Source organism: Brachyhypopomus gauderio, unplaced genomic scaffold, assembly GCF_052324685.1.
Source record: "Brachyhypopomus gauderio isolate BG-103 unplaced genomic scaffold, BGAUD_0.2 sc60, whole genome shotgun sequence".
Taxonomy (NCBI): Eukaryota; Metazoa; Chordata; class Actinopteri; order Gymnotiformes; family Hypopomidae; genus Brachyhypopomus; species Brachyhypopomus gauderio.
In genome coordinates, this window is record NW_027506881.1 from 958,771 (window position 1) to 984,664 (window position 25,894).

At 42.4% G+C, this 25,894-nt stretch overlaps 1 protein-coding gene and 2 long non-coding RNA genes across 3 annotated transcripts; 2 read left to right on the forward strand and 1 right to left on the reverse strand.

Annotated features, from left to right (window-relative positions):
• Positions 1 to 5,051: 5,051 nt before the first annotated feature.
• Positions 5,052 to 11,730, reverse strand: LOC143489268 (uncharacterized). Its single transcript, XM_076988165.1, has 14 exons — positions 11,455 to 11,730; positions 9,614 to 9,666; positions 9,322 to 9,441; positions 8,380 to 9,167; positions 7,837 to 7,975; positions 7,618 to 7,740; positions 7,476 to 7,527; positions 7,167 to 7,292; positions 6,866 to 7,065; positions 6,404 to 6,559; positions 6,177 to 6,251; positions 5,861 to 5,997; positions 5,402 to 5,673; positions 5,052 to 5,173 (listed from the first exon to the last, which is right to left on the reverse strand). The coding sequence occupies exons 2-12, from the start codon at positions 9,662 to 9,664 to the stop codon at positions 5,968 to 5,970; spliced, it is 1,860 nt and encodes a 619-aa protein (XP_076844280.1). The 5' UTR covers positions 9,665 to 9,666; positions 11,455 to 11,730; the 3' UTR covers positions 5,052 to 5,173; positions 5,402 to 5,673; positions 5,861 to 5,967.
• Positions 11,434 to 16,532, forward strand: LOC143489269 (uncharacterized). Its single transcript, XR_013124627.1, has 3 exons — positions 11,434 to 12,191; positions 15,835 to 16,188; positions 16,281 to 16,532. It is a non-coding gene; the product is annotated as an uncharacterized LOC143489269 (long non-coding RNA).
• Positions 16,533 to 17,189: 657 nt separating this feature from the next.
• LOC143489270 (uncharacterized) lies at positions 17,190 to 20,245 on the forward strand. The gene is made up of 3 exons (XR_013124628.1): positions 17,190 to 17,283; positions 17,418 to 17,520; positions 17,854 to 20,245. It is a non-coding gene; the product is annotated as an uncharacterized LOC143489270 (long non-coding RNA).
• The last annotated feature ends 5,649 nt before the right edge of the window (positions 20,246 to 25,894 follow it).

Below are 25,894 nucleotides of genomic sequence, written 5' to 3' on the forward strand. Positions count from 1 at the left end.
CTTAAAAAAGGTCTTTGACTCGGTGGGCATTCACATTCAGTCAATTATCAATTTGTCTCTTGGATCAGGCTGTGTCCCAGACTATTTTAAGCTAGCGATGGTGCAGCCTATTCTTAAAAAAACGGGTCTTGATACTACAGACTGTGTAAATTATAGACCAATCTCAAAGTTACCTTTTGTCTCAAAAATACTGGAGAAAGCATGGTGGTGCTGGTGCGGATGCTCGCTTCTATTCCACCATTCTTAAGTTTTGGGTACAAAAACGTAGCACAAGTAGCAAATTGAAGAGCAGCAAACTGCAGCGTGTGTGGTATAAAAATACAGGACGCTGGTTCCACCACATCTAATTTTATTTGCCACCTGAAAACCCACCCGGAAAGGTTTTTAGCAATATTGCAATATTGGTATTGACTTGCCACCAGTGCAGCAGTATAGAGGGTGTTCAGTCATGGAGGCCTCATAATGCGCCCTCACCGAGCCAGGCTAAGTGCAAGTACCCTGTCAATCTTGATCTTTGTAAAATGTAATGCATTAGTTGCTCAAACATTTTCCTTTTATGGGACACTGAAAGACACCTTGAAGTTGAAATATATTGTGTTTCATCCAGTTCATTAGGAGACAAAAAGTTGTTGCTGCAGGGCATATTGCAAAATTTGAATGCTGTTTTAAACTTTTATTTTATAATCACTAATTTGGTTGCTATTTTCTTTATATGCAGACCTTTCATATGTGACGCCGAAGGCGTCGGGACAGAGGCAGCCGGAGACGTGGGTGGAACTGAAGGGAGTTTATTCTCCATGACTACAAAACAACAAGATCTTGTTTTTCTCCTCGAGAGGAGGCATGCTGTCAAAATACAGCTGGCACTGGACCAGGAAGCCCTCGAAACGCTCTGGGTCCCCTCCGTAGGGTTCGGGGAGAGGAATCGGTGTCCGTGGTGTCGGAGGATGTACGGACGCCTGCACCGTCAGAGCCTTTATGCAGGACATGAGTGTGGTCACCAGCGCACGGAGTTCCTGGAGCTCCTGCAGCTGTTTACCCAGGACGATACCTTGGTGGGCCAGCACCTCCAGAGGTGAGGCTCCCTCGCCTCCGGCTGCTCCAGGCTGCACATTCTGTGACGCCGAAGGCGTCGGGACAGAGGCAGCCGGAGACGTGGGTGGAACAGAAGAGAGTTTGTTCTCTATGACTACAAAACAATGATGCCCAAGTAATACTCTTAGCGCACACACAAACAGTGATGCAAAAGTAACGCTAGTGGAATGCTCGCCGGATCCAGAGACGCTGTTGTAGCGGCAATGTGCAGCACTGGACCGGACGACCTGCGGGCTTAAAAAAGAGCAACGTAATAGAAAACAGGTGCATCAGTATTCAGGTGATTGTGGCTGTGGGAGTGGTTGGGTGCTCGGGGGTGTGTGCTGGGATCGGCTGCTGGCCGGGATGCGTGCCCTCCTGTGGCGACCCGGCTCCCTCACCGTGACATCATATATATTTTATATAGTTATATATAGTTATATATAGTTTAAAAATGTGATTGTTACAAAGATTTCGATTTTTTAATTTCACAGCCCTCCTTTATCTTTTAGAACAAAATATAGCAGATGTTCTACTGAAAGAAGAGAATATTGTATCCAGAACAATGTCAGTTTTGTAAGAAAAATACTTTTTGGAGAAAATTACAGATACAAAATTTATCTAGAAAACATTTGGGTGTGTGCGTGCACTTTTTGAAATTGTATTTCTCAACTTACTAGTTTAAGCTATCATACATCAGAAGTGTCATAACAGCCATTACAACTATAAAGTGATTTGCGACTACAGTGTCACTCAAATACTTGGACTTGGACTTGAGACCAAAGACTTGAGACTTGACTTGGACTTGCAAAAAATGACTTGTGAGCATCACTGGTGGGCACATTCTTGTTTACAATATATTATAGACCTCTTCTTCCATATCCAATATTAACTATCAGTGGCGTGCACACATAGACATCAGGTGGTGCTAAAGCACCACCAACTCTGCCCTTTATCAACCAAAGTGCCCTTTTGAAACTTCGTTTTTTTTTTATTATTATCATTTTACTGAGGTCGGTTTGAAATGATCTTTTGAAAACCTGAGCGATTAAAAACAATGCCCTGAAATGAGCCACCACCTCGCACACACCCGACCTCTCTCTTCCTTTAACACCAGATGCGCTGCAGCAGCAGTTCAGTTCAGTGAGTGGAAGGAAGCGTCTTCAGCACAGCACACACGCTCACAGATAGACTTCTTCTCCCGTCCCCACCAGCCAGGTCACATACACATCAAGTCAAATCGTACCGTTTGCCCTCTAAGCCCAACGTGAAATCATTTTCTTGTGTTGTAAAATGTCTCATACAGCACCAAACTACTAAGCATTTTTAGCCGACTGGTCACCTGATAAACTAGTCGCACTAGCCCAAATCAATGATAGATAACGTGAGGACGACCACATACAAATAATTAAGGTAGAGTTTGCAAATCTATGTGTTAAGCTGAACGTCTTCTGTTGTATAGGTTTTGTTAGGCAACATAAATTAACACATTCATTTGTGAAAGAAGAAACGGGAAGTTCCCCATTACCTGTGAAAAATGCCCATCTGCATTCATGTAATGACAACACTCAGTAGCCTATAACTCCTTCTCCTACTTTACGGTCTTTTACTGTCTTAATTGTAGGCCTATAATGATTTACTAATTGCAAAATATATGCAACAAGGCCTGCAGACAGTGGAGGGTAAACAGAAGTTACCTGAAGGACATGACTGTATATTGGATATGAATTATATCAGTTGGATGCGTGACTTTTTCTCCATTGAAAACTCACGTTTAGAGAATGTGACAAATAAAAGTCAAATTTCATTCAACATGTGCTTGTAATTTTTTTTATAATGAAGTGTTCCACGTGCGCTAAAAAGTGCCCTTCACCCCCCCCCCCCCGAGCACTTGCCCACCCAAAAGGTCTGTGCACGCCACTGTTAACTATATAATAATAATAATAATAATCTTTATTTGTATAGCACCTTTCATACATACATGTAACTATATATACAGTTAAGTCCTTCAGTTAACTTCTGTTTATCCTCCACTGTCTGCAGGCCTTGGTGCATATATTTTGGAATTAGTAAATCAATATAGGCCTACAATTAAAACAGTAAAAAGACCAAAAAGTAGGAGAAGGAGTTATAGGCTACTGCGTGTTGTCATTACATGAATTTTTCACAGGTAATGGGGAACTTCCCGTTTCTTTTTTCACAAATGAATGTGTTAATTTATGTTGCCTAACAAAACCTATACAACAGAAAACATTCAGCTTAACACATAGATTTGCAAACTTTACCGTAATTATTTGTATGTGGTCGTCCTCACGTTATCTATCATTGATTTGGGCTAGAGTGACTAGTTTATCAGGTAGTTTGGTGCTGTATGAGACATTTTACTGCACAACAAAATGATTTCACGTTGGGCTTAGAGGGCAAACAGTACGATTTTACTTGATGTGTATTTTACCTGTGTCTGTGACTGTGCGTGCTGTGCTGAAGACGCTTCCTTCCACTCGCTGAACTGAACTGCTGCTGTAGCACATCTGGTGTGACCAAGGAAGAGAGAGGTCGGGTGTGTGCGAGGTGGTGGCTCATTTCAGGGCACAGGAAACCCAAAGTTTCAAAAGGGCCCTTTCGTTGATAAAGAGTTTTTTTTTTTTTTTTACAAATATAGCATTCAGCAAGTTTTGTCCATCTGTAGCCTATTTATTCACTCAGCATATGGATGGATAGCTATACCTACCTCTGCTTATTTGTTTGCATTATGTAGTTGTAGGAACTGACCTCAGTTGACCTAGCTATGTATAATAATTGCCTGCTTGTGGTAACTCTTAACCTGAAGGTCATTATGCAAAATACAAAGAAAGATTTGCCCATTAGAGAAAGAGAAAGAGAAAGAAAAGAAATGTAGATTTTGTAAAGATCACCTTAATTTGTCAGGACCGTTTTACTGGTTGTTGTCCTAGTTTATTCTGATTTGTCTGGATAATGTATGCACTAACTCACTAATGTCTGTCATGCCTCAAGCTATTGAACCCCTTGCAGTACCAGTTTGAGCACCTGGCCACGCAGCTGAAGTGACGCCAGTAACAGACGTATTCACGTAACGTAGATACAGTTGTGTTCAAAATAATAGTGTATTTAAAAACATGAGTTAAGCACAAAATCTTTATTTCCATGCATATGGAACATTGCATACTGTTTTCCAAATCAAAACATGAAGAGAAATGTATATAATTTGTAACTACTTTACAGAAAATAACAAAAAATGAACATTGGGCTGTTAAAAAAAATAGCAGTGTCTGCATTTGTCTTTACAAACTCAAAATATGTACTCCTTTTTAATGATTTCCTGTGAATCACTATCCTAAAATTTAGATGACTAACCAGTTTTTTAGAACTGCATCACATTTGTGTTGCATAGAGTCAACCAACTTCTGGTACCTCTCAACTGGTAACTGCTCGTTTACTGGTGTGTTTAGGGGTGTGGTCTTGTTGAAACACCCATTTCAAGGGTATTTTCTCTTCAGCGTAAGGCAACATGACCTGTTCAAGTATTCTGATATATGCAAACTGGTCCATTATCCCTGGTTTGCGGTAAACAGGCCCAGCACCATAGTAAGTGAAACCATGTCTTCAGTGTTCTGTGGCTTGAATTGAGTTTGGGGGTCGTCTGACAAACTGTCTACAGTCCTTCGACCCAAAAAGACCATTTTTTACTTTCATCAGTCCACAATATGTTTCTCCATTTCTCTTTGGGCCAGTTGATGTGTTCTTTGACAAATTGTATCCGCTTCAGTATGTGTCTTTTAACAGTGGGACTTTGTGGGGACATCTTGTTAATAGATTAGCTTCACACAGGCATCTAACTGTCACTGTCAAGAACAGTGATTAATCTGGTTGGTCATATTGGACTGCTATTATTTTGAACACTACTGTATATAGGAAACTTTAGCCGGTGTTTTTTTTCTATTAATGAAAAACAGAACCATTTGGAAGAACTTTTATTTATTCAAGAAGTGGTTTATTGTTGAAAAGCCTGAAGCCTGAAGTCTTCTACGTCTTCCGCTTGACAGTGAGATGATTTCTGTCATGTTGATGTACTCATGATCTGCGAAGGAAATCAGAAACAGCTTGAAAACTACAATTCCCAAAATCACCTCAGTGATTACAATAACAATAGGTTACTATGATAACACTGTACTGAAGTTACAGGCATCCCAGAGCCCTACTCAACAGATGTGAAGGTGTAATCAATGGTGATGAGCCTCTGTTTCCTCTGAGAAAAGCAGCAGGATGAGAAATATGTTGCCATCAAAGAGTACGAAGCAACACTTACTGTGCAGCGTCCTGTAGTGTCCCGCTTGTTATCTTCCCTGGGATGTGTGGGATCAGGACCACAGGCAGTCCCACTCTCTCTGGTCCCCCTCTCCAACTTATCCAGCTCTTTGAGAAATGGTTGAATAGCGTTACCAACGTCAGCGACTATAAAAGACGAGTTACTTAACAATCTGTGTGGTTTCTGTGTGGTTGGAAAGCCTGAAGCCTGAAGTCTTCTACGTCTTCCGCTTGACAGTGAGATGATTTCTGTCATGTTGATGTACTCATGATCTGCAAAGGAAACCAGAAAAAGCTTGAAAACTACAATTCCCAAAATCACCTCAGTCAGCCCAAAAACAATAGGTTCACTATGATAACACTGTACTGAAGTTACGGGCATCCCAGAGCCCTACTCAACAGATGTGAAGGTGTAATCAATGGTGATGAGCTTTGGGGCTAGAACAGCCTGCGATCTAACCTCATGGGTTTTCTCTTCATCTCTGCAGGGTTGGAGCTCTGGGGGATCTTCTTGGCTGGGTGGAAGCCTGCGTCAGAGGGGCCAGGGCGGGGGCGAGGAGGGTGCGCTCAACTGGATCCGTCCTCACTTGTCTTACACTGACAAATCAAAAACATTTTCACGACAGGGTGTTTTAATTATACCCTACAGGAACCGGTTACAGTAATAACTACAGTTGTAATTACAGCCCTGGTCCAAGCGATCAGCATTCATTACTGCCGTGATCGTGATCTTGGAGCCACAGGTATAAGAGCAGCTCTGCTGCGCAGACACAAACCTTCACAGACGTCACGCTGACCCTGGAGGTCGTCCGGTGCCGCAGTTTCTTCCCGTTGTCAGATGGCATGGAGTCCTAGACCACACATAAAACAACGCAGACAGGTTCAGGCCAGGTTACGAGGATACTATTCAACCAGCTAATTGTGAGCAACTCCTAAAAAAAGTCAAACATTTAATTATTTTTTTAAGGCAGGTTCTGTCAAGAGCCCTCCGGGAGCTACAGACCTCTGTGAACTTTCTCTTCTGAGCTGGTTTAATGGACCTGCCGCTTCCAGCCTTGCGGACGTCGACGCCCTGCGAATGCCCTGCGGACGTCGATGGTGTTGGGCTTGCTGTTTTAGAGGAGCGGTTATCCTTCGTCTTAGTGGAGACCGAAGAGTCCTGCCGAGTGCAATCAGAGAGAGGGCTGGTGAGGACAAGACAACACGGGTTTGCAGGTGCTGGAAGGTCCTGAGCCTGTAGTGCTGATCTGGGATCAGGTCTGTATGTTAATTAGGAGATGATTGACACTGACTGCTGTCTGAATTTATCTGTTATGTCTGCATTGCTCTTTACTGTTGTGTCTGCATCTCTCTCAAATTGTTTACATGTATATCATTATTGTGGCTTTGTGACCATAAGCAGTGAGACAAAAAAAAAACACTGCTTGTGTGTGTGTGTGTGTGTGTGTGAGACAGAGAACCTTACATTGCGCTGCACTCTGCCACTGGTGTCTTGCTGTGGTTGCTTTGTCTTCTGGTCTTTCCCCGCTGGTTTCGTGGGTTTGTTGGGGGGGCTTACTGTGCAGCATCCTGTAGTGTCCCGCTTGTTATCTCCCTTGGGATGTGCGGGATCAGGACCACAGGCAGTCCCACTCTGTCTGGTCCCCCTCTCCAACTTATCCAGCTCTGTGAGAAATGGTTGAATAGCGTTACCAACGTCAGCGACTATAAAAGACGAGTTACTTAACAATCTGTGTGTTCAAAAAAATGCAATGGCCTCCCATTACTTTCAGTTAGGGATCTGATGTCCTTTTGCAGAGCGTCAACACATTTCTCCTGCTCCACACGTGCCCTCTCTTTCTCCGCGAGGGTGAACCGCAATTCATGAATCATCTTGTCCTTTTCCTGAAGCACTACAGGCAAAAGATCAAACACCAGGTGAGGTTTTCCACTTATTTCACATACTAGAGCACACCGCACAAGAGCACCGGTTCAAGAGGTCTAAAGCAGAAGGCGTCTCTGCAACCGTTGGCTCCTTCTCACGGTGTCAGCACTAGTACTGCTGTACTGTGGGGTGTTTGTGTTAAAGTACTCACGCTGACACGTCTCCCAGTATTTCCGGAGAGTTTGTTGCGACCCGACCTGCTCCTGTCAACGACATGGAAAAAGCTATGAGAACACGCAGGAAGCCCGTGTGAAAGATCACTAGCTCAGTGAGACTTAATGAACGGCACTCACAGTCTTCAGCTGCGCAATGGTCTGTTCTTGATTCCACAAGGCGCTGAGAGCTCTGTCCCTCTCTCCCTCCGCGTCAACTCTCTTGGTTCTGTGCTCCCAGAGAGCTTCAGCCAGGGTCTGTACCTTAAGGGGGACGATGAAGTGATCCGACATGTTAGGTTTAACGCCACCCACTCTGCCTGCCACAATTTTTTTTAACCCTGTGGTTTGGTTACTAACCTCGTACTGCAGCCGGGCAACGCGGGTGTTGCCCTGACGCATCTCTGATTGGAGATACGAGATGTTGTACTCCTTCTGCAGCAGATCAGCACGTAAGGTCTTGATTTGATCCTGGTCATCACATATCTGCTTCTGGAGCCTGTAACCATACAATACATTTACATTTATGGTATTTGGCAGACGCCCTTATCCAGAGCGACTTATATCTCTCTCTTTTTTTTTTTAATAGAAGTGAGCAATTGATGGTTAAGGGCCTTGCTCAGGGGCACCACAGTCATGGCCTCAGGTCTGGGAATTGAACCCACGACCCTCCGGTCACAAGACCAGTTTCCTAACCACCAGGCCATCACTGCCCTGTGGTTACAATACAAACTGTTACAATACAAACTGCTGTTCTGATACTGTGTACAGCCAACTGTTACCATGTTTTCAGTTTGGATCAGACCTATGTATTATCTGATATATAATGCCAACTGCATGTTATTAAAAGACAAGGGAACAGTTTGAGCATTGCTGAGTAAGATCGATTAATAAGGGTCTTACCCTAAAACCTCCTGAGCTTTAGAGTTGAGTTCCAGATCTTTATGTGCCAGCTTCTCCTCCATGTCTTTCTGTCTCCTCTGTGCCTTCTCCACCTGGGCCTGTTCATTCTGGCATTGCTGGAGCTTCTCCCTCAGGGCAGTGCACATGGCCTTTAACTCAGCCAGCTCCCGCTCCCTGGACCTCTCGTTTTTTTCAGCGTCTTGTTTTTGTCTCAGCTCCTCACAGGCTTTTTGAATCTCCTTTCTGGTGCTGCTCAGCACTCTCTCCATGGCCTCGATCTTCCGGCTCTCCTCATTCGAAGATGTCACCACTGCCATGTAAGCACAGTTGGACTTTCTTCCTCTGGAAAGTGTGTGGAGCGTCTGCTGGAGCTCCCCCACCTCCAGCTTCAAGGAGCTGATGGTGCTGGACTGCTGGCTACGCTCTTCTTCACCATCCCTGAGAAGAGCTTTGGCTTTCTGAAGTTCCTCAGAAAGATCAACCACTGTGTTTGTTTGGATACTTAAATCAGTCTCCAGTGCTTGGAGCTTGGTGCTCATTTCATTGGTGATCTGCTGGAACTCCACAAGCTTCCAGGTCAAAGCCTGATTCTCAGCAGTGAGACGGGTGGTTGCTGTCCTCTCTGTCTCCAGCATGGAGACGGTGTTTCTGTACACCAGGTCCTGCTTCGTCAGATCACTGGAGAGTTCCATCACCTTCTCCTTGAGTGAATGCTGCTCGTGCTGCATCTGGTCCAGAAGCTCGTCTTTCTTTTTCAAAGTCTCTTTAATGCCATCAACAAAGGCCCTCTGAAGAAAAACACAGTATCAAAATAGTCAGGGCAGGTTTACCTCTTTTGTAACGCTTACAATGTCACGATTTTCTGTACTCTGATATCCTACTTTGTATTGTGACACATTACTATGTCTTTGTCATGTTCATCAGAGAGTTAAAAGCACTTACGTATTCAGAAGCTGTCTCAATACTCTGCTCTAAAGCAGTCTGCAACTTGGAGATTGTTTCATGTTCTTCCTGGCAAACAGTCATGAGCTCCTTATGCTTTGCAACCTGATTCTCAGAAATCTATGAGAAAAATCATTAATAAAGACATAGAAATTATAATATGTTATGTTATTATATCATTATTATTTGTAGATGTACAAATTATTATATTGTATTATTATACATGTTATAATATGTAATGACACATAAAGACACATATGTAATGACACATTATACTGTGCACAAGACCAACCTTGTGGGCTTCCAGTAGCTGGTCGCAGGTTTTCTTGAGCAACGCTTCCATTTCTGAAACGAGGTCAACACATCAGTCAGACAGGCAAAACACCAACGCACTTCGAAATTCACCAGAGCGAGAAAACGTCCATTTTGGTGCCAAGGAGCTTCTGGCGTTTGAGAAGCTCCTCCACAATTTTGATTAGGGGTGCCCTCGGGCTTTCAAGCCCTTGCTTTTCAACTACCTCGCTATCATATAAAGAAAAGAGAGCTAGTAGCATTTTGCATTTATCAGTTCATCTGATCTTTTTAAGTACCTGTGATTCACCAAATTCACTGTCTTTAGAGGTAAATGTACGTATTCAGAGGTAGACCTGTAGCCTAAATGTTCCTGATCCAGCAGAACGGACTACTAATGGGATATAAATTATGCTTTGTTTGTCTTAGAAGTACGTCATACAGACTGCACTATGATGTAAATGTGTTCGTAAAATTTGAAAAGCCTCGTCGTGGTGTACTGCAACCAGTCATGCAACTCACAAAGCCGTAAAAAGAACCACTTTGGATATGTGTCTGTTTGTGTGTGTGTGTGGTATGTGAGAGTGTGTGTGAATGAAGGTGTGTTTATGGCATGAGAGAAGGTGAGAGCGATTGTGAGTACGACTGTGTGCAGTGTGTATGAAAGTGTTTACAGTCTAACACAACTCTTGATTCTAGTTTAAAACCTACAGTGATATTCCCTTCGTCTCTTATCAGGTTATGTTTAGTCTATTTTGGTGAATCGTTTTGATACATGCTGCATCATTTAGCTCATCATCAGCATCAAATGCTCCTTAAATGTAGATTGCTAGCTAAGTATTTAGACAGAAACCAAAGCTTAAAAACCCTGATTAAAAATCCCATTTAACACAAACTAGTATCTATCTAAATAGTTAGCTAGGGGAATTAATAAAGCTCTTTAAATGTAGCTAGCTAACGATGCATTTGCTTTGAGTATTTGCAGTGCGTTTTCCGCTTGCATCGTGATGGGCTTTCAGGGCCACCGTACTATCGACTCGAAAACTACATAGCACAAGTCACAGCATCGAGACCTTCGACACGCTTTTCAAGCCCTATAATAATATATATTGATCAGTATTCCACTAAATGCATAGTAAACATGTCTTATCTAAGAAAATAATAATAACAACCATTAAATAACCTTTCATCTGTTAACCTTTCTCCCAAGAGCCGCATGAAACCAAGCAAAGAGCTGCAGGTTGGCCACTCCTGACCTAAACGTTTGCTACCATCGCCTCAATGTGTATTAATGCACATTTAGTTAGTAAATGTACAACAGTCCCAAAGGTTTAAGAGTTGGTTGCACATTAGTAATAAGGCACATCAAAAATCACTAAATATCGATACTCTTTCCAAAAACAAATGTTGAATCTACAGCTACTTTAAAAACCGCATTTAAAACCATCATTATACAACAGTTAGTTCCTCACAATCTGAGGTGGATGTTTGTGAGAACTGCGCGGAGCGTTGCCAGGCAACGGCATGTACACACAAAACACAAAACGGCTCTTTGCTTGGATTCACGCGGCTCTTGGGAGAAAGGTTAACAGATGAAATTGTTATTAATGGTCTGTTATTATTATTTTATATACAACCTGCTAAAATTAATCAAATGGATGTTGTTAACATAACGTTTGAGCTGCAGCCAGTTTGGACAGACTCAGAAAAAGACTCCACACTACGACCGAATCACAGCCGGTTATTGGCGATAACACACTCCCTCTCGTCTTCTATCGCTTAATTAAAGTCAAAGGACCGTCAGAAACCCTTAGCGCTAAAAGTCCAAAGACACACACATACCTCTGCAGCAATCTGCGTGGCTGAAGCCTAAATGCTGTGGTGAATAAATATTGTTAAAGTGTTCAACTCCGAGTACTGCTTTCCTCCGACTGTACCCCGCTAATCGCGCGCGCCACTTTATATACAGTTGCTGTGTGACGTCATGGGAATTCCCCTTACACCGTTTAATCAACCAATCATATTTCGAATTAGAATGGCGGGGGCGTGGTCCAATGGTCTCGGGATATTCTCGCTGGTCAGAGTTGCCAGGTTCGCGGTTTTCACGCCAAATTGGGCTTGTTTGGAAATCTAGTCGCGGGTGAAAATTCAGCGGAGGCGGGGCGCGTTTTCTTGGGTTACTATTTAGTTGATAAACACTAATGTTACAATATTATTAATGATTTTAATATAAATCGCAATACTGATAATAAATCCCTCATAAACAAAATACTAACTTTGGGCTAGTTTGAGCTTCTGAAGGGCGGGTTTTAGACTGACTTTGGGCTGGATATTTTTGTAAGACCTGGCAACCCTGTCGCTGGTCCGCGTGCGACCGTTCTACGTCTCGTGAGCTTTTAGCTTGTGCGCTAGCTAGTTAGCAGCTGCTAGCAGAGCTACCGTGATGTTTCACAAGAGGAAAGGATGTAATCGCAGGATAACAACACCATTTCAAGACGGCCATTCAACGAAAAAGTGGATATTGTGAGAAAAGGCCGAGCAACAGCTCATCTTGAGATTGTAACACAAGGCGGTAAAGGGTACGTTAATGACAACAGTGTTATGGAGGTGTTTTTAATACTACACTCATGTTTTCATGTGTGTGTGTGTCTAGTGGAGGCCCATGGCCAGTAAGTACACTTCACCAACATGTGTGTGTGGAAATACGTTTAAACTGAATGCATTGTAAGATAGATAACCAGTGTAACGTAGCAGACATACTACAGTGAGCACACCGGTTTGTTTTGGTTTGCCAAACAAAAAGGATGTTTTGAGTTTCAGGATAAAGTTATCAAGATATAATAAGTGAATATAATCAAGATTGGACATGATTAAGCATGAACCAGAGCGTCTGTGTGGTGGTGGGTGGCTATGGGCCTAAGTCTAGCAATATAGCAGCGGTAGAAGAAGATCGTGGCACCATGAAGTCTGGAAATGATGGACTTAGGACCAGGGACTAGAACTACAGTTTTGTACAACAAAGTTTTGGATATATAAGAAAAATAAATGAGATGAAATGAAATGTATCAATAGATTTCCAGTAACCAGGATTAAGAGAGGATTTCAAGAATATAACAGATGGCACACAGAGATGCAGCTGGTCAGAATGCTCTCTATGGTGCTTCTGTAGAATGTGATATAGACAGTGGTGGACGAAGTACACCAATTATGTACTTGAGTAAAAGTACAGTTACCTTGCATTGAATATTACTCAAGTAAAAGTAAAAGTATTCACCTCAATTTTTTACTTGAGTAGAAGTACAAAAGTATCTGCCTTCAAAAATACTTAAGTATTAAAAGTAAAAGTAAAAACCTTTTTTTTCTTAGCGTCACATCAAAACCCCTAGGCCTACTCGATCAAAAGGTGAACAGGAAACAGTGCCTTACATTTGCCTAGCAAACACAAAATACACAAAACTAGCCTATATTATCCTCACAACATTCATCTCCAAACTTTATCCATATTAATAATTCACACTAGAAAGGTAGACAAGTGGACAAACAGTTTTATATAAAAACATAATTCACCACCAAACAGAACAATAATTTCGAACTGGCCACTTCAGTCCAGCTTGGGGGACTTTTTCTGAGGTTCTACGCTGTCCACCACATGGCGGGACAGGGAAGGAAGAAGCTCTAGCACCTAGAACTAGAACTGTGTGCAGCCCTACCAACTGAACTCATAATATTAAACTTGGCCGAATAATTAATATAATAATAATCAGAGTTGCCAACTCTCACGCAATGAGCGTGAGACACACGCATTGACTGTCTTTACCAGAGACCGTTTTCACTCGCACTACACTTCACATACATCCGATTTCTCACACTGAAAAAAAAATCTAGTTTATTTACCTCTGATCTACATCTATGATTCAATGAGTTACTAGTTCGCTGTGGCGCCAACCACTGGAGATCGATCGCGACATAATACTTAATTTGTGTCCAACAATTTACACTCGCCGCCACCCCCACCAACATTTTACACACATGCCGCCGCCCCGCCCCCAACCCTGATAATAATAATTTTAATAATAATTTTAATAATTTTGCTTCGCTCATATTTACTTGCCTTCGCCTCCCTCATATGAATAAATTGCGAAGTTCGCTTCGCTTGGCCAAATTCGCGTGTATGTGTCCCCGGCTTTAACGTTTGATGTGGGAGTCTCCTGTGTTAAACTGGCGCTTAGCATCTCCACAGATTGCAATTCGGGTACTAGCACATTGCTTTGGATAAAAGCATCTGTTAAATGTAGTGTACTTCAATGTGATATAATTAACCGGGGTATATAAACCTACTAATCTAATGGTGAACTTACTTCGATGTGTTTTTTCAAGTTTGACAGCGAGTTCATAAATGATGACAGCGATGTGTTCTTCGGAATGCGAATAATTCTTCTTTTCGAGGAATACAAACACTTCGGCTAAATAAGGCCAGGGGTGTTGGGGGAAGACATCTGTTGCAGCCATGTCAGATCCTCAGCCATTTAGCGTACAAATCTTAATCTCTTACTGAGCGCTGATTGGTTATAGTCTGTGACATGGTACACTTTTACCTTTCGGTATTTTATTAAACGTTGATTTAAAAATGAAAAAGGAACGAGATGTTTCTGTAAATGTAACGAAGTGAAAAGTACAAATTTTCGCTTTGAAATGTAGTGAAGTAAAAGTATAAAGTCTTACCAAATAAAAGTACTTGAGTAAAGTACAGATACATGGAAATGTTACTTAAGTACAGTAACGAATTACATTTACTTAGTTACTGTCCACCACTGGATATAGATATACATATAGATAATTAAATGGAAATGGCCAAGAACTGAACCCTGTTGATTAACATTAACATTGTGAGATTTATGAACAGGAAGTGAACGAGTGAACAGGACGTGTGCAGTGTTTCTAATGACTAAGTATTAAAAAAGACTCATGCCAGTCTCGGGGAAAAGGAGGAATTTAATGAATAATGCCAGGTTCACACTACACGACTTTTCAGTCGTCAGGTTTTTGTACCGTTCGCACTACATGACTGGTTGTGCTGTAATCGCGAGTCTTTCAGTTGTTGTGGCTTTCACACTACATGACTGATCGGTGACATGGGCTCACGAATTAAACGACTGGGGAATCGCCGACTCATCTGGCTGCCCTCCAAAAACACGAGAACAGTCGCCGACTGGGCTAGATATTAAACATGCTAGATATTAAACATGCTAGATATTTGCCGGGCGTCTGCGATGAGTCGGTGACCACTCTGCGACCACTCGGCGAGCGTCTTTCAGCATGTCACTACAACACGATTTGCCTCCGACCACAGTTTCTGTCGGCGATCTACAAAAAACAGTCGGCGACTGAAAAACCAGCCTAAAATCGTGTAGTGTGAACCTGGCTTAAGGTGCACAACACAAAACCCGAGACATGATCCAAAGTAAGGAAGCAATCACCAGCAGTCAATTGGTACAAAGACAAGCTATATATAGATGGACAAATGGCCCTCAGGTGCTGGGGATTATAATGGGCCCCACCCACCTGAGGCAGGAACACAACGCAACAGCAACAGAACAACATGTGTGTGTTGTAGTGCATGGGGAGGAGTTGTTCTCGTCTCTGCAGGTTGTCTAGCTGCATCTAGCTGCACTCTCAATTTTCTCTCAGTCTTTAACACTCAGTTCAGAGTAGTTCAAAGTATCTTTAATGGTATGAAATGAAGTGTCAAAGCACCACAAAAATGTTAAGAGCATGAGAGATAACTAAAGTTAAGGTTAACTAAAGTTAAGGATTTGGCAAATATGCAAAAGGCTTTGTATACATATGCTTTATATATGTGCTTATAAATACACACTTAAAAATAGTGTTTGTCTCTCCTTCACATACACACAAATAATTGCTATTACCCTCTTCCTATCTCTGAAACATCCATATTATCAGTGTATTTATCAGATCACATACACATGAATCACATACACACACTCCCTTCTCTCTCACTCTCTATTTATACACACACACATGCACACACACATCGTAGCATCCCTCTCTAATACACACACACACAACATATGTGTTTGGGGTGATTAGACTGGTGCAGCTTCATTTCTGAGTGTGTGTATTCTGAAATGTGAAAGACCTTGTGTGTGAGATGCGTTTGTTATGTGCAGCTGTAAGTGTGTTTTTATCTCCTTCTGTCTACAGGCCATCTGACTGCAATATTTCAGAGGAAGACTGCGCTGCTCTGTCCTCAGCTCTGGAGTCAAACCCTTCATCACACTTGAGAGAGCTGAACCTGGACCTCAATAAATTCAGGAAATTCAGGAAGGAAGCAGTGTTCTGCTGGAGGATCATGTTATAGAAAATGCTGAAACTCTACTTTCCTACTTTTTTAACATGGCGTACGACCAAATGAGGAAGTTTAAGGTCACCCTCTGGGTCAAGGACACTAGACAGGGAGAAGGTGGGAATGTAGACATGTTCCAGAGAGAAGACCTGTGCCCGACAAGAGCACGTTTCCCTAAGAGTGCAGAATTTATTCTTATATTCTTATATTTGGTACTTACATTTGTATATATATAATAAAAAAAATTAATCAGAAGCTTTGTGATTAATTAATCGAAATTAATCGCATTTTAATTGCATTTCAGTATTTAACAACTGGAAGGCACTTGGAATGTGGCAGAAAGAAGCAGGTAAGAGAATCATGCAGGCAGGTCCGTCTCAACCATCTCAGTGCTTGAAGTTGCAGGCTGATCCAGACCTGGAAGTTGTGCCCTCGAGACCCCGAGCCAACCCAACACCGAGGAGACAACACCACGAACCGCCATCAACACCACAAGAGCAGCATCGGGACCAGAAAACTTCAGCCCAGAAAACTGACTCACAAGCTGAACAGAGGACAGCAGCACAGGCACTACTGCTGGTGGTGCCATCATCATCATCATCATCACCAACCCAGCTGCTGGTGCTGCAATCATCATCATCACCAGCACCAGCCCAGAAGATTACAGCGGTTACGACACAGAGAATGAGCAGGAAACAGGAGAAGAGCAAGCACGTGGGCTCACACGGTCGGGGGGGTCAAGTTTCAAAACGCAGGCCTCATTAGAAAGAAAACACAGAAAAAGGAGAGACAAGAGAACCACCAGATGCCAAAGGTAGAGGTGACAGACCATGAAGGACTGATGGTGGTCCACCCCCCATGGACTGTGTCCAACATCAAAGAAGTCATGTGACAGATGGACAACCCTAGAGACGTGGGCGGAGAGAAGTTCGCCAGGCAGGTCCACCGGTTATGTCAAGAATTCAAACGTAACACCAGCGAGTTGAGAAGACTGCTGATGATGAAATGCTTTGTAATGTAACTATAGTAAAGTGTAACTAGTGTACCCATATATGTGCAAGTGTACTAGGAAATTTGCCATGAGATTTAGTTATTTGATACATGGTTGTGTTTCTCTCTCTTTCTCTCTCTCTCTCTCTCTCTCTCTCTCTCTCTCTCTCTCTCTCTCTCTCTCTCTCTCTCTCTCTGCAGCTGGTCTCTCATTGAAGACATAGACATGAACGTGGTGCGGCTGTGTGAGCTGGAGCGTGAGGATGGAGACAGAGTCCAACTCAGTCCCCGCGTGTCCAACCTTATATATGACAAGAGTATGACGCTCCACCATGTTACTACACAAACATACTTCAGATCTCAGATATCAGCTTTAAAATATTAAAATGCTGTGTGTGTGTGTGTGTGTGTGTGTGTGTGTGTGTGTGTGTGTGTGGGCGCATGTGTGTAGTAGCTGAAACTGAAGAAACTGAAGATCAGCGGGCTAAATGTTGTTCAAGGTCCCTGTACAGGAAAGACTGAGGTCTATGTGCTCTGTGATAAGGTGTAAAAAGGTGAGGTCAACTTCCACACTAGGAAACAACCGTAGCACCAACACACAATGTCTCCACCAGCAACACCCTGCACAGCTAAGACATGGGGACTCCAGAAAACCCAGAAACACCTCTTTGTCTCACTAATGAAGTTACAATAATGACGTTCTTGTTCTAATTAATAATTACAGACATATATCGAAGCTTAGGGAAGTTATACTTAAGTTGTGTCTTAACAACGTCCTTGTCACACACACACACACACACACACACACACACACACAGTTTCACAGTTTCAACCCAACCCTGATTGTTAGGGTGTTTTTTAATTTACTGTGTTCTTTTCCACACCAGGGTGCTCTGCAGCCTGAGAACATTCCTCCTGTCCCCCTGTGTGGATGCCCTCAGCAGCTGCACCTGCACAGGTGAAATGAAGGTGCTGCACCTGCTCATCAACCTGATATCGTCTGACATCCAGCATTACACACACTGGCATATATTAGTTCTTCCTAAACATCTTTAAATAGAAGCATTTTAAATGTGTGCATGTGTCTTAACAATGTCCTTGTCTCTCACACACACACACACACACACACACACATACACACACACAGAGAGTTCTGTACAACACACATTACATTTAGTTTCAGTAATCACACCAAGTTCCAGTTGAGATTGTTAGTGGCTCCTGTCAGCTGATTCAGTAAAATCCACCACATAAATATTGAGTAGAGAGACCATCACACTCACACAGGAGAGACTCTAACTTGACATACTATTGACACAGGGGGGCAATAGAATTCACTGCTCTTCTGAAAATAAATGTGACAAAAATATGACCAAGGTCCCTGGAGGGATTATTGAAGTGACTCTTACAGTCAGATGTTCATTTACATGTAAAATGCCATGTAATACTGGATCTCCACAACCAGTTAAATAGACTTTAAAGTACTCCTGTTCTTCATCTTAATTTGTATTCTCCTTCATCTAAGGAATCAAACGCCTCAGGGTTTCAAGCTCCCCTATCTTCATCACCATTGTCTACAATCTGAAACACTTAGCCTATGTCAACTTTAGACACATTTGCTTTCTGTGATTTAAAGACTTGACCAACTGGTTATTTGGTTTAGAAGTGGTTTGTAGGCCAGAATATTTATGTTCATTCTGTTTTAGTTTATTTCAAATCTTGGTTGCCTAATTGTCATGCAGATATAACAAAGTTGGTGGATTCACCTTTTCAGTAAGGCTAGTGAAATGCTAAATTATGCCATAACTCTTGCAAATATAAATATACTGTAGAAAATCTATTTATTACATAGTGGAATGTGTTGAGAACAAAATAGCATAAAAAATGATCAATGTAAATCAAAATTATTATCCCATGGAGGTCTGCATTTGGAATCATACTCAAAATCCAAGTGGAAAATCAAATGACAGGCTGATCAAACTTTAGTTGAAATTCTTCAAGACAAGTTCAAATGAGGCTCAGTAGCAAAAACTCAGAATATGAACCAGGGGGCAGTAAAGAGTAATTAACATAAAAAAAAAACTGGCCATACCTGAGAATGTTTGGACAAGTATTTACACCACATGGGTTAAAAAGTCTTCTGGTGTTTCATTTTTCAGATTAAGGTCACTCATGGTGTTCTTTTTAGGAGACCTGGACGTGTTAGTCGGCGAATGCACCTCTCTCCTCATATAAAAACATTATGTTAACATGTCTTATTCTTTGCCTCTGCCTGCAGATAAACCTAATCCTGATGTCTCAGGGATCCTCATGCCTGTGCTATTTTCTAGCTCCACCCTTTTAGCTGTGCTGCCATAGCTAGATCTGCTGGAGCCTTGCACACTATAGTCCATTAATTTACACTTCTCTGTACTAAGACATGTCTAATGATCTTGTCTCTCCTCTTGCTGAGGTAAATCTACTCCTGACGTCATGCTGCTACTGAGTCTCAACCTGTTCCAGCTGTTATGGTCCCCCTGCTTCACCCCAACTCCACTGCGCTGGACAGATGTTCCTGTTCCAGATGTGTTTCAGACATACATACACCCAGCAAATCCTTAATCAGAACACATTGACATGTTCATTCCCTTACCTGTGTGTCTGCACCTCAGTTAGAATCTCTCTCCCTGGATTTTCCATTCCCCTACACCCAGTCTACTGTACCTACTCTCCTGATAAGGCAGTGGTTCTCAATTATTTTCTGTCATGCCCCCCCTAGGGAACATAAAAATGTTCACGACCCCCCATGAATTGAAACACTATTGAGAACCTGATAATAATGAACTATTTATCATTTGGGACAGTATTTCCTGAAGGGACAGAGGAGAGGGCAACTAAGGTGCAGAGCCCTTTTTGCTGGGACGCTGCTGAGATCCACTTGGGTTAGGTAGACTTCTAGGCAACTAGCACCAGTGCACTGGAGAGTTTGTACCATGTATACTTTGGCTATTTTGTACTCATTTATATTTCATATAAATTGATCTAAAAGAACTTTTGGTGTTAAGACTTTGCTTGGGTAACTCAGTCAAAACCAATCGGTTCATCGGGGCAGTGTTGGGGCCTATCTGGGTCAAGAAAAAATATCCCAACAATATACACCTGTGTTTTGGGCTCCTGAGTTAGATTCCTTCTGCAATATAAGATACATTATATTTATAACACCCAGTTAGATTTTTTTTTCCCAACGCAAAGTTCAGTGACCATGTTATCAGTGCATTTGTCCATCAAGAGATGTGCTACACACTTTAAACACACCAGCATTTTAGAGATACAAAAGTATCTCTAAAATAAATAAAGTGGCCTCTATATGTTCAAAGATATATATTTTAAATTATTATACTCACCAATGTTTTTAGCCTTCTATATCGTTTGGAGAGTTTTGGTGGCTTCCTCATTTTTCTTCTCCAGCGAGACTGTGTTTGTTGTGACATATTCATCTTGATGTAAAGCTGAAACCTAAATAAGAAATATAAGAATACTATATTTGAAGAGAGAGAACAGTCCTCGTTTTGTTTCATTTGTGTTTTTTAACATTCAAATAACATTTCCCCTGTTAACTAGTGCACTACACAGTCAAAAGCTGAATGTATATTCACTATCCTAAACAAAAATACTCCTACGCTTACTAAAAGCACTAAATGGGCACTAAATAATGATTGATTTGAGATGTGCCCAGTGAGAGAAGCAGCACTGCGTAACCGTAACAACCATCCTAGTGAAGCAGATATAATAATTATTATTATTTCTATATAAATGTAGCCAGGTGAATAATAAAGTTATTATTTCCATATGAAATGGTCATGGCCTGGTGGTAGGGAACAGTCATGGGCAGTCATGGTCTGGTGTTAGGGAACTGGTCTTGTGACCGGAGGGTTCGTGGGTTCGATTCCCAGACCTGAGGCCATGACTGAGGTGCCCTTGAGCAAGGCACCTAACCCCAACTGCTCCCCGGGCGCCGGGCTAGGGCTGCCCACCGCTCTGGGCGGTGTAAAAATCACAATTGACAAAATACGGCACATTTACATTTACATCATTCTCTCCTTTGCCTCGCATGTTATTTTAAGTATCCAGTAGGTGGCACTGTTGTGAGAGGTAGTATAGGCCAGTTTCTCGTGCATGTATATAATTGCACGTATGACGTCGCCCAGCACGAGAGCCTAACTGTACCTGTAACGGACAGAGACGTTGCTCAGTATCACCAACCGCCTCTCTGTAAAACAGACCCTCCAGAAAGTCGCGATGTTGCGATTTGCAACTTCAAGCAAACCCTGCGAATTCAGGGCGGTGTTGCAACTTCAGCCAATCACCGCAACTTTCCCGCAAATTTGACCAATCGCTGATGTCGTCTTGATGTAACGTCGACAAACTCCCGCCTTACTTCCGTATATACGTTCAAGAGGAGCAGACTGAAAGCAGCATGAGCGATGAAAATAACGGCAAAAAGATCGGGAAAAGCAGTATCCCGGTACACTACATGAAAGCGGGGATAAACTGTTTTTGTTTTTTGTTTTCAGTGTTTTATTGTTTCACAACGATGGGTTCATACATGTGTTTCCAACAAGTTTAACATTTCTAGCACCAGCCCATCCACTCCAAGTGATTTTCATAGTCTTTTAAGAGACGGAAAGTCCATTTCTGCCACCGAGCTGTTGCACTTTGAGGGATCATTTCAAGAAAGTGAGAGGGATCATTGTGCATTCTCTGTCCCAACACCTGTGTTTCAGGGGGCGGGGCATACAAAATCTTGAGAGGGATCATTCCTGCCCAAACTATAGAGCACATATGTCAATGTTATGGCTCGCGGGCCAGATCCGACCCGCGAATTGATTATCTATGGCCCCCTGGATGATATTTAATTACTATTAGAACCGGCCCGCAGGCCACAACCGCCCGATGGTGTTTTGCAAGCACAAACACTACATTCCCCACAATGCAACGGTAGCCTGCGAAGTCACTGCAGCGCACAAGCGGCGAGGGTCCGCGCGGCGAAGATGACGTAATCGCACTGGCTCCGCCCGTGCGCGAGGGCATCGCACGCTGTCGATTCGCAAGGTCGTGCACCTCTCGAATTTTGTAACTGCGCGCACCAGATAAACTTAATCAAGTTAAATATTTATACATATAGTCTAAATGATTCGAAATGATTCCTTCAATGATTGCTTGAAGTGTTAAAACCATGGGTTTTATAAGAAGCATAATACCCATAAATAAATAAATCAGGGTCGCCATCGATCTCGATATAATACTTAATTTGTGTCCATTTTACAGGCCGCCCGGTAACAACTTACGTTCGCCACCCCCTCCAGGTTCAAATCTCACTCCAAGCGATCTTGAAAAGTTGGCAACCCTGAATAAATAGTTAAATAGATAATTAAAATGGACTACTAAATAGAGGAAACCATACAACATTTACTCCCTATTGCAATGTACTCACAAAAAAGCAAAACTTCCATCGCAATTTTTTTGAAAAACACCCGCAACATCAAACATTTTAGCCTGCAACAATCACAAAAAAGGCCCGTGAAATCCTGGTGGGACTGACTATTGCAGGTCACCCTGCAAGGTCGCATCTAATGTAGATGCTACAAAATGTGTAAAAATCACAGACATGTTCGCTGCTGTAGCCTCCGCGTCCTCTGTAGGTAAAGACAGCAGCAGCAGCCAGAGATGCAGGCTTGTGAAACAGGACAGACTGAGAGGGAAAGTGTAGTACGTAGGCAGGTAGTAATGTTAACACAGGGACTTTATTACATGAGAATGATGAGCCATGGCGATTGATTAGTATCAGTATGAAATAATTAATAATTATATATAATATGAATCAGTATGAAATAATTATTAATAAAATTAATAATTAATTTGCATACTTCCCAAAATCTGGCAGCCACGCGCCCTTATTCTGATAAAATAGCAAATGGTCAAGACTGAGAAGTGTTGGATGAGCAGCAAGTGTCCACTTTAGGTTATCATAGCATTTTAGATCATTAGGTTAAAGGTGTGTTGAAAGGCTGCATAGTAGTTTGAATTTGTAGCCTCTATGCTCTATGCTAAGATTTAAAAATGTATAAATGATAAATAAAAGCTTTGCAATTTAAGCATGACTACAGTAAGTGTAAAAAAAGATATGCCCACACTGAATAAGAGTAAAATGGTGTCAAATGCTTTTAAGACAAGTTTGCATTGTATGAATTCATAAAGCAGCTTTGTTTGTAGCCAGATACAAATATATGTTATAGCTGTTTAAAAGAGGGAGCACCTTTAACCTGAAGAATTAGAATTGAGCTGTTTTATCAGATATTCAGAAAATACATATTAGAGATGATTTCAATAAAATCATAAAAGTGATTGTGATATAATAATGCTAAGATTGAATACAATGACTTTAAACAGTAATTTTTAAATTATTTTTCCACGTCGTACCCCACATACATAAATTACAAGTCGGTTGTGCTCCACTAATTATGAGGGGCCGGTCTAAACCAAAAATGCCAGTGCCGATTTTTTGTCCCAGTCCAGCCCTGCACCTGTGTGTCCTTTTTGTTGATTATCATCGATTCTTCTGTGTGCACGAAATGCCTCGGCGGCCCTGATAGCAAATGCTGCTGCAGATAAGGGATTCCACGGAAAGTTTATCCACAACAAACAACTTTCCGTTTCCCTGTTTTGCTGCTTATGTGACCTATGACCTATGGTCCACGTCCCCGTCCCAGTCACGACACACACCTGGGGGCTATTCCACGAAGCGAGCTTATGAAAGCGGCGCTTATTAGAGTGAGCCTCGCTTGAGTTAGCCAAACAGTTCACTTCCGTCTAGTTCCACTAACGAAATCCAGACGCAACCTGTTCCCACTAATTCAAGCCAGGCTTTTGTAATCGGCGATCATGCGCGTGCACACAGTATTTACACAGCCTCACTAATCGATATTTGAAAAGGCAAGAAAATGTCAAAAGAGCTGAAAGAACGAGCAGCTTTTTTTCTTCTGCTGAACAGGAGCTACTCATACGTCTTTATGAGGAATATAAAGACGTTATTATGAAGAAAGGCAACACGTCCTGTATTAATAAAGCCAGAGAAGCTGCCTGGCATAATATTGCATACAATGCATGAGCATATAATTTAATCCATTCATTGGCATTTAAAAAGTGTTATAGTAAATTAATAATGTTAATAATTTCCTGATTTAGAAGTAACATGAGCAGGGTTAAGAGAACGTGGCAGCAGGTCAAGGGAAATGTAAAAATATACTCCAGAATGGTAAGTACAGTTGATTAGTCCAATGTGCAGGAAAAGGTAAAACACCATATTAAATAACTGTATAAAATATTTTAGCAACCAGAAAGAAAACTGACAGTACCGTGCAATCGAGCACAGATCGCTTGCCCATGTATCACATCCCTCTTTTCAAGACTGAAGCATCGTTTACAACTAAAGTCATCTGAACTCGATGCATGAAATAAAGTGTATTAACTCAAACACAATAGCACATCCACGTGTGTACTTCAAGAACCTTAAGGTGATATCAGTAAACTAATGGCTTTCAGTAGACCATTACTAGACACGTTTCTATTTGACTTAGCAATGTGTCTTGTTCACCTTTGTGTTTGCTCTGTACAAATCTAAACTAAACATTTCAACCTAAACTACACATTCCTTGTAAACTTTAACATTTCACTCCTCCATCCTATAGGCTTGACACTCATTGGGTAACACCTCGTGTTATCTAACGAATTAGTCCCTGTATCTGGCTGGTCATCTTACTGCCCTACCAGATCTCATGTAGCACGTAGGCATATTGTCATTGTCCACAGAAGGTGGAGTGTCAACTGGTTGTTGGTCTGTTTCTGGTCTCGGGTTAGTCATCTCTGAATCAGCGTGTTCATCAGGGTGTGTATTCCGGAACAGGCTTGGGTGGATCTTTCTCAGATGACGTCTATTCCTCCTTAACATCATACCTGCTGGAGTTTGCACGGTGTAGGAGCGTCGTTCAGCTCTCTGTTGAAGGACCACCGCAGGTTCCCAACCTCGACGGGTTTGCATGTGTACAGTGTCACCTGGACTCAGCAAAGGAAGTGGTTTTGCATGCTGGTCATAGTGGTGTTTTTGACGACGCTGCAGATCCTGTATTCTTTCATGTATCTTCTGCAGTGATGTCTGTTTCAGTACTGTACTGGAACAAGGGAGCGTGCTCCGCAAGACTCTGCCCATTAACATCTGTGCAGGTGACATATGTAGACCTGTCACCAGTGTGTTTCTGAGCGACAACAGCACAAGATGTGGGTCTGTGCCGGACTGCATGGCCTTCTTCAACGCATGTTTCACTGTTTTGATGGATCGCTCAGCCATTCCGTTTGACGAGGGAAAACCTGGGCTGGAGTGTGTGAGCTCAAACCTGGGCTGGAGTGTGTGAGCTCAAACCTGGGCTGTAGTGTGTGAGCTCAAACCTGGGCTGGAGTGTGTGAGCTCAAACCTGGGCTGGAGTGTGTGAGCTCAAACCTGGGCTGGAGTGTGTGAGCTCAAACCTGGGCTGGAGTGTGTGAGCTCAAACCTGGGCTGGAGTGTGTGAGCTCAAACCTGGGCTGGAGTGTGTGAGCTCAAACCTGGGCTGGAGTGTGTGAGCTCAAACCTGGGCTGGAGTGTGTGAGCTCAAACCTGGGCTGGAGTGTGTGAGCTCAAACCTGGGCTGTAGTGTGTGAGCTCAAACCTGGGCTGTAGTGTGTGAGCTCAAACCTGGGCTGTAGTGTGTGAGCTCAAACCTGGGCTGGAGTGTGTGAGCTCAAACCTGGGCTGGAATGTGTGAGCTTGATCTCCCATGAATCCGCAAACGATTTCATCTCATAGCTGGCGAATGGGACATGATCGCTCACCAGCTCTTTGGGGATCCCATGCCT

Excerpts from the sequence above, each read along its gene's own strand:
- LOC143489268 (XM_076988165.1), bottom strand. The coding sequence starts at position 9,664 with ATGGAAGCGTTGCTCAAGAAAACCTGCGACCAGCTACTGGAAGCCCAC. Across the intron at positions 6,560-6,865 it reads GTGGCAGAGTGCAGCGCAAT|GACTCTTCGGTCTCCACTAA; the intron begins GTAAGGTTCTCT and ends TGCACTCGGCAG. Across the intron at positions 5,998-6,176 it reads TCAGCGTGACGTCTGTGAAG|TGTAAGACAAGTGAGGACGG; the intron begins GTTTGTGTCTGC and ends TTGATTTGTCAG.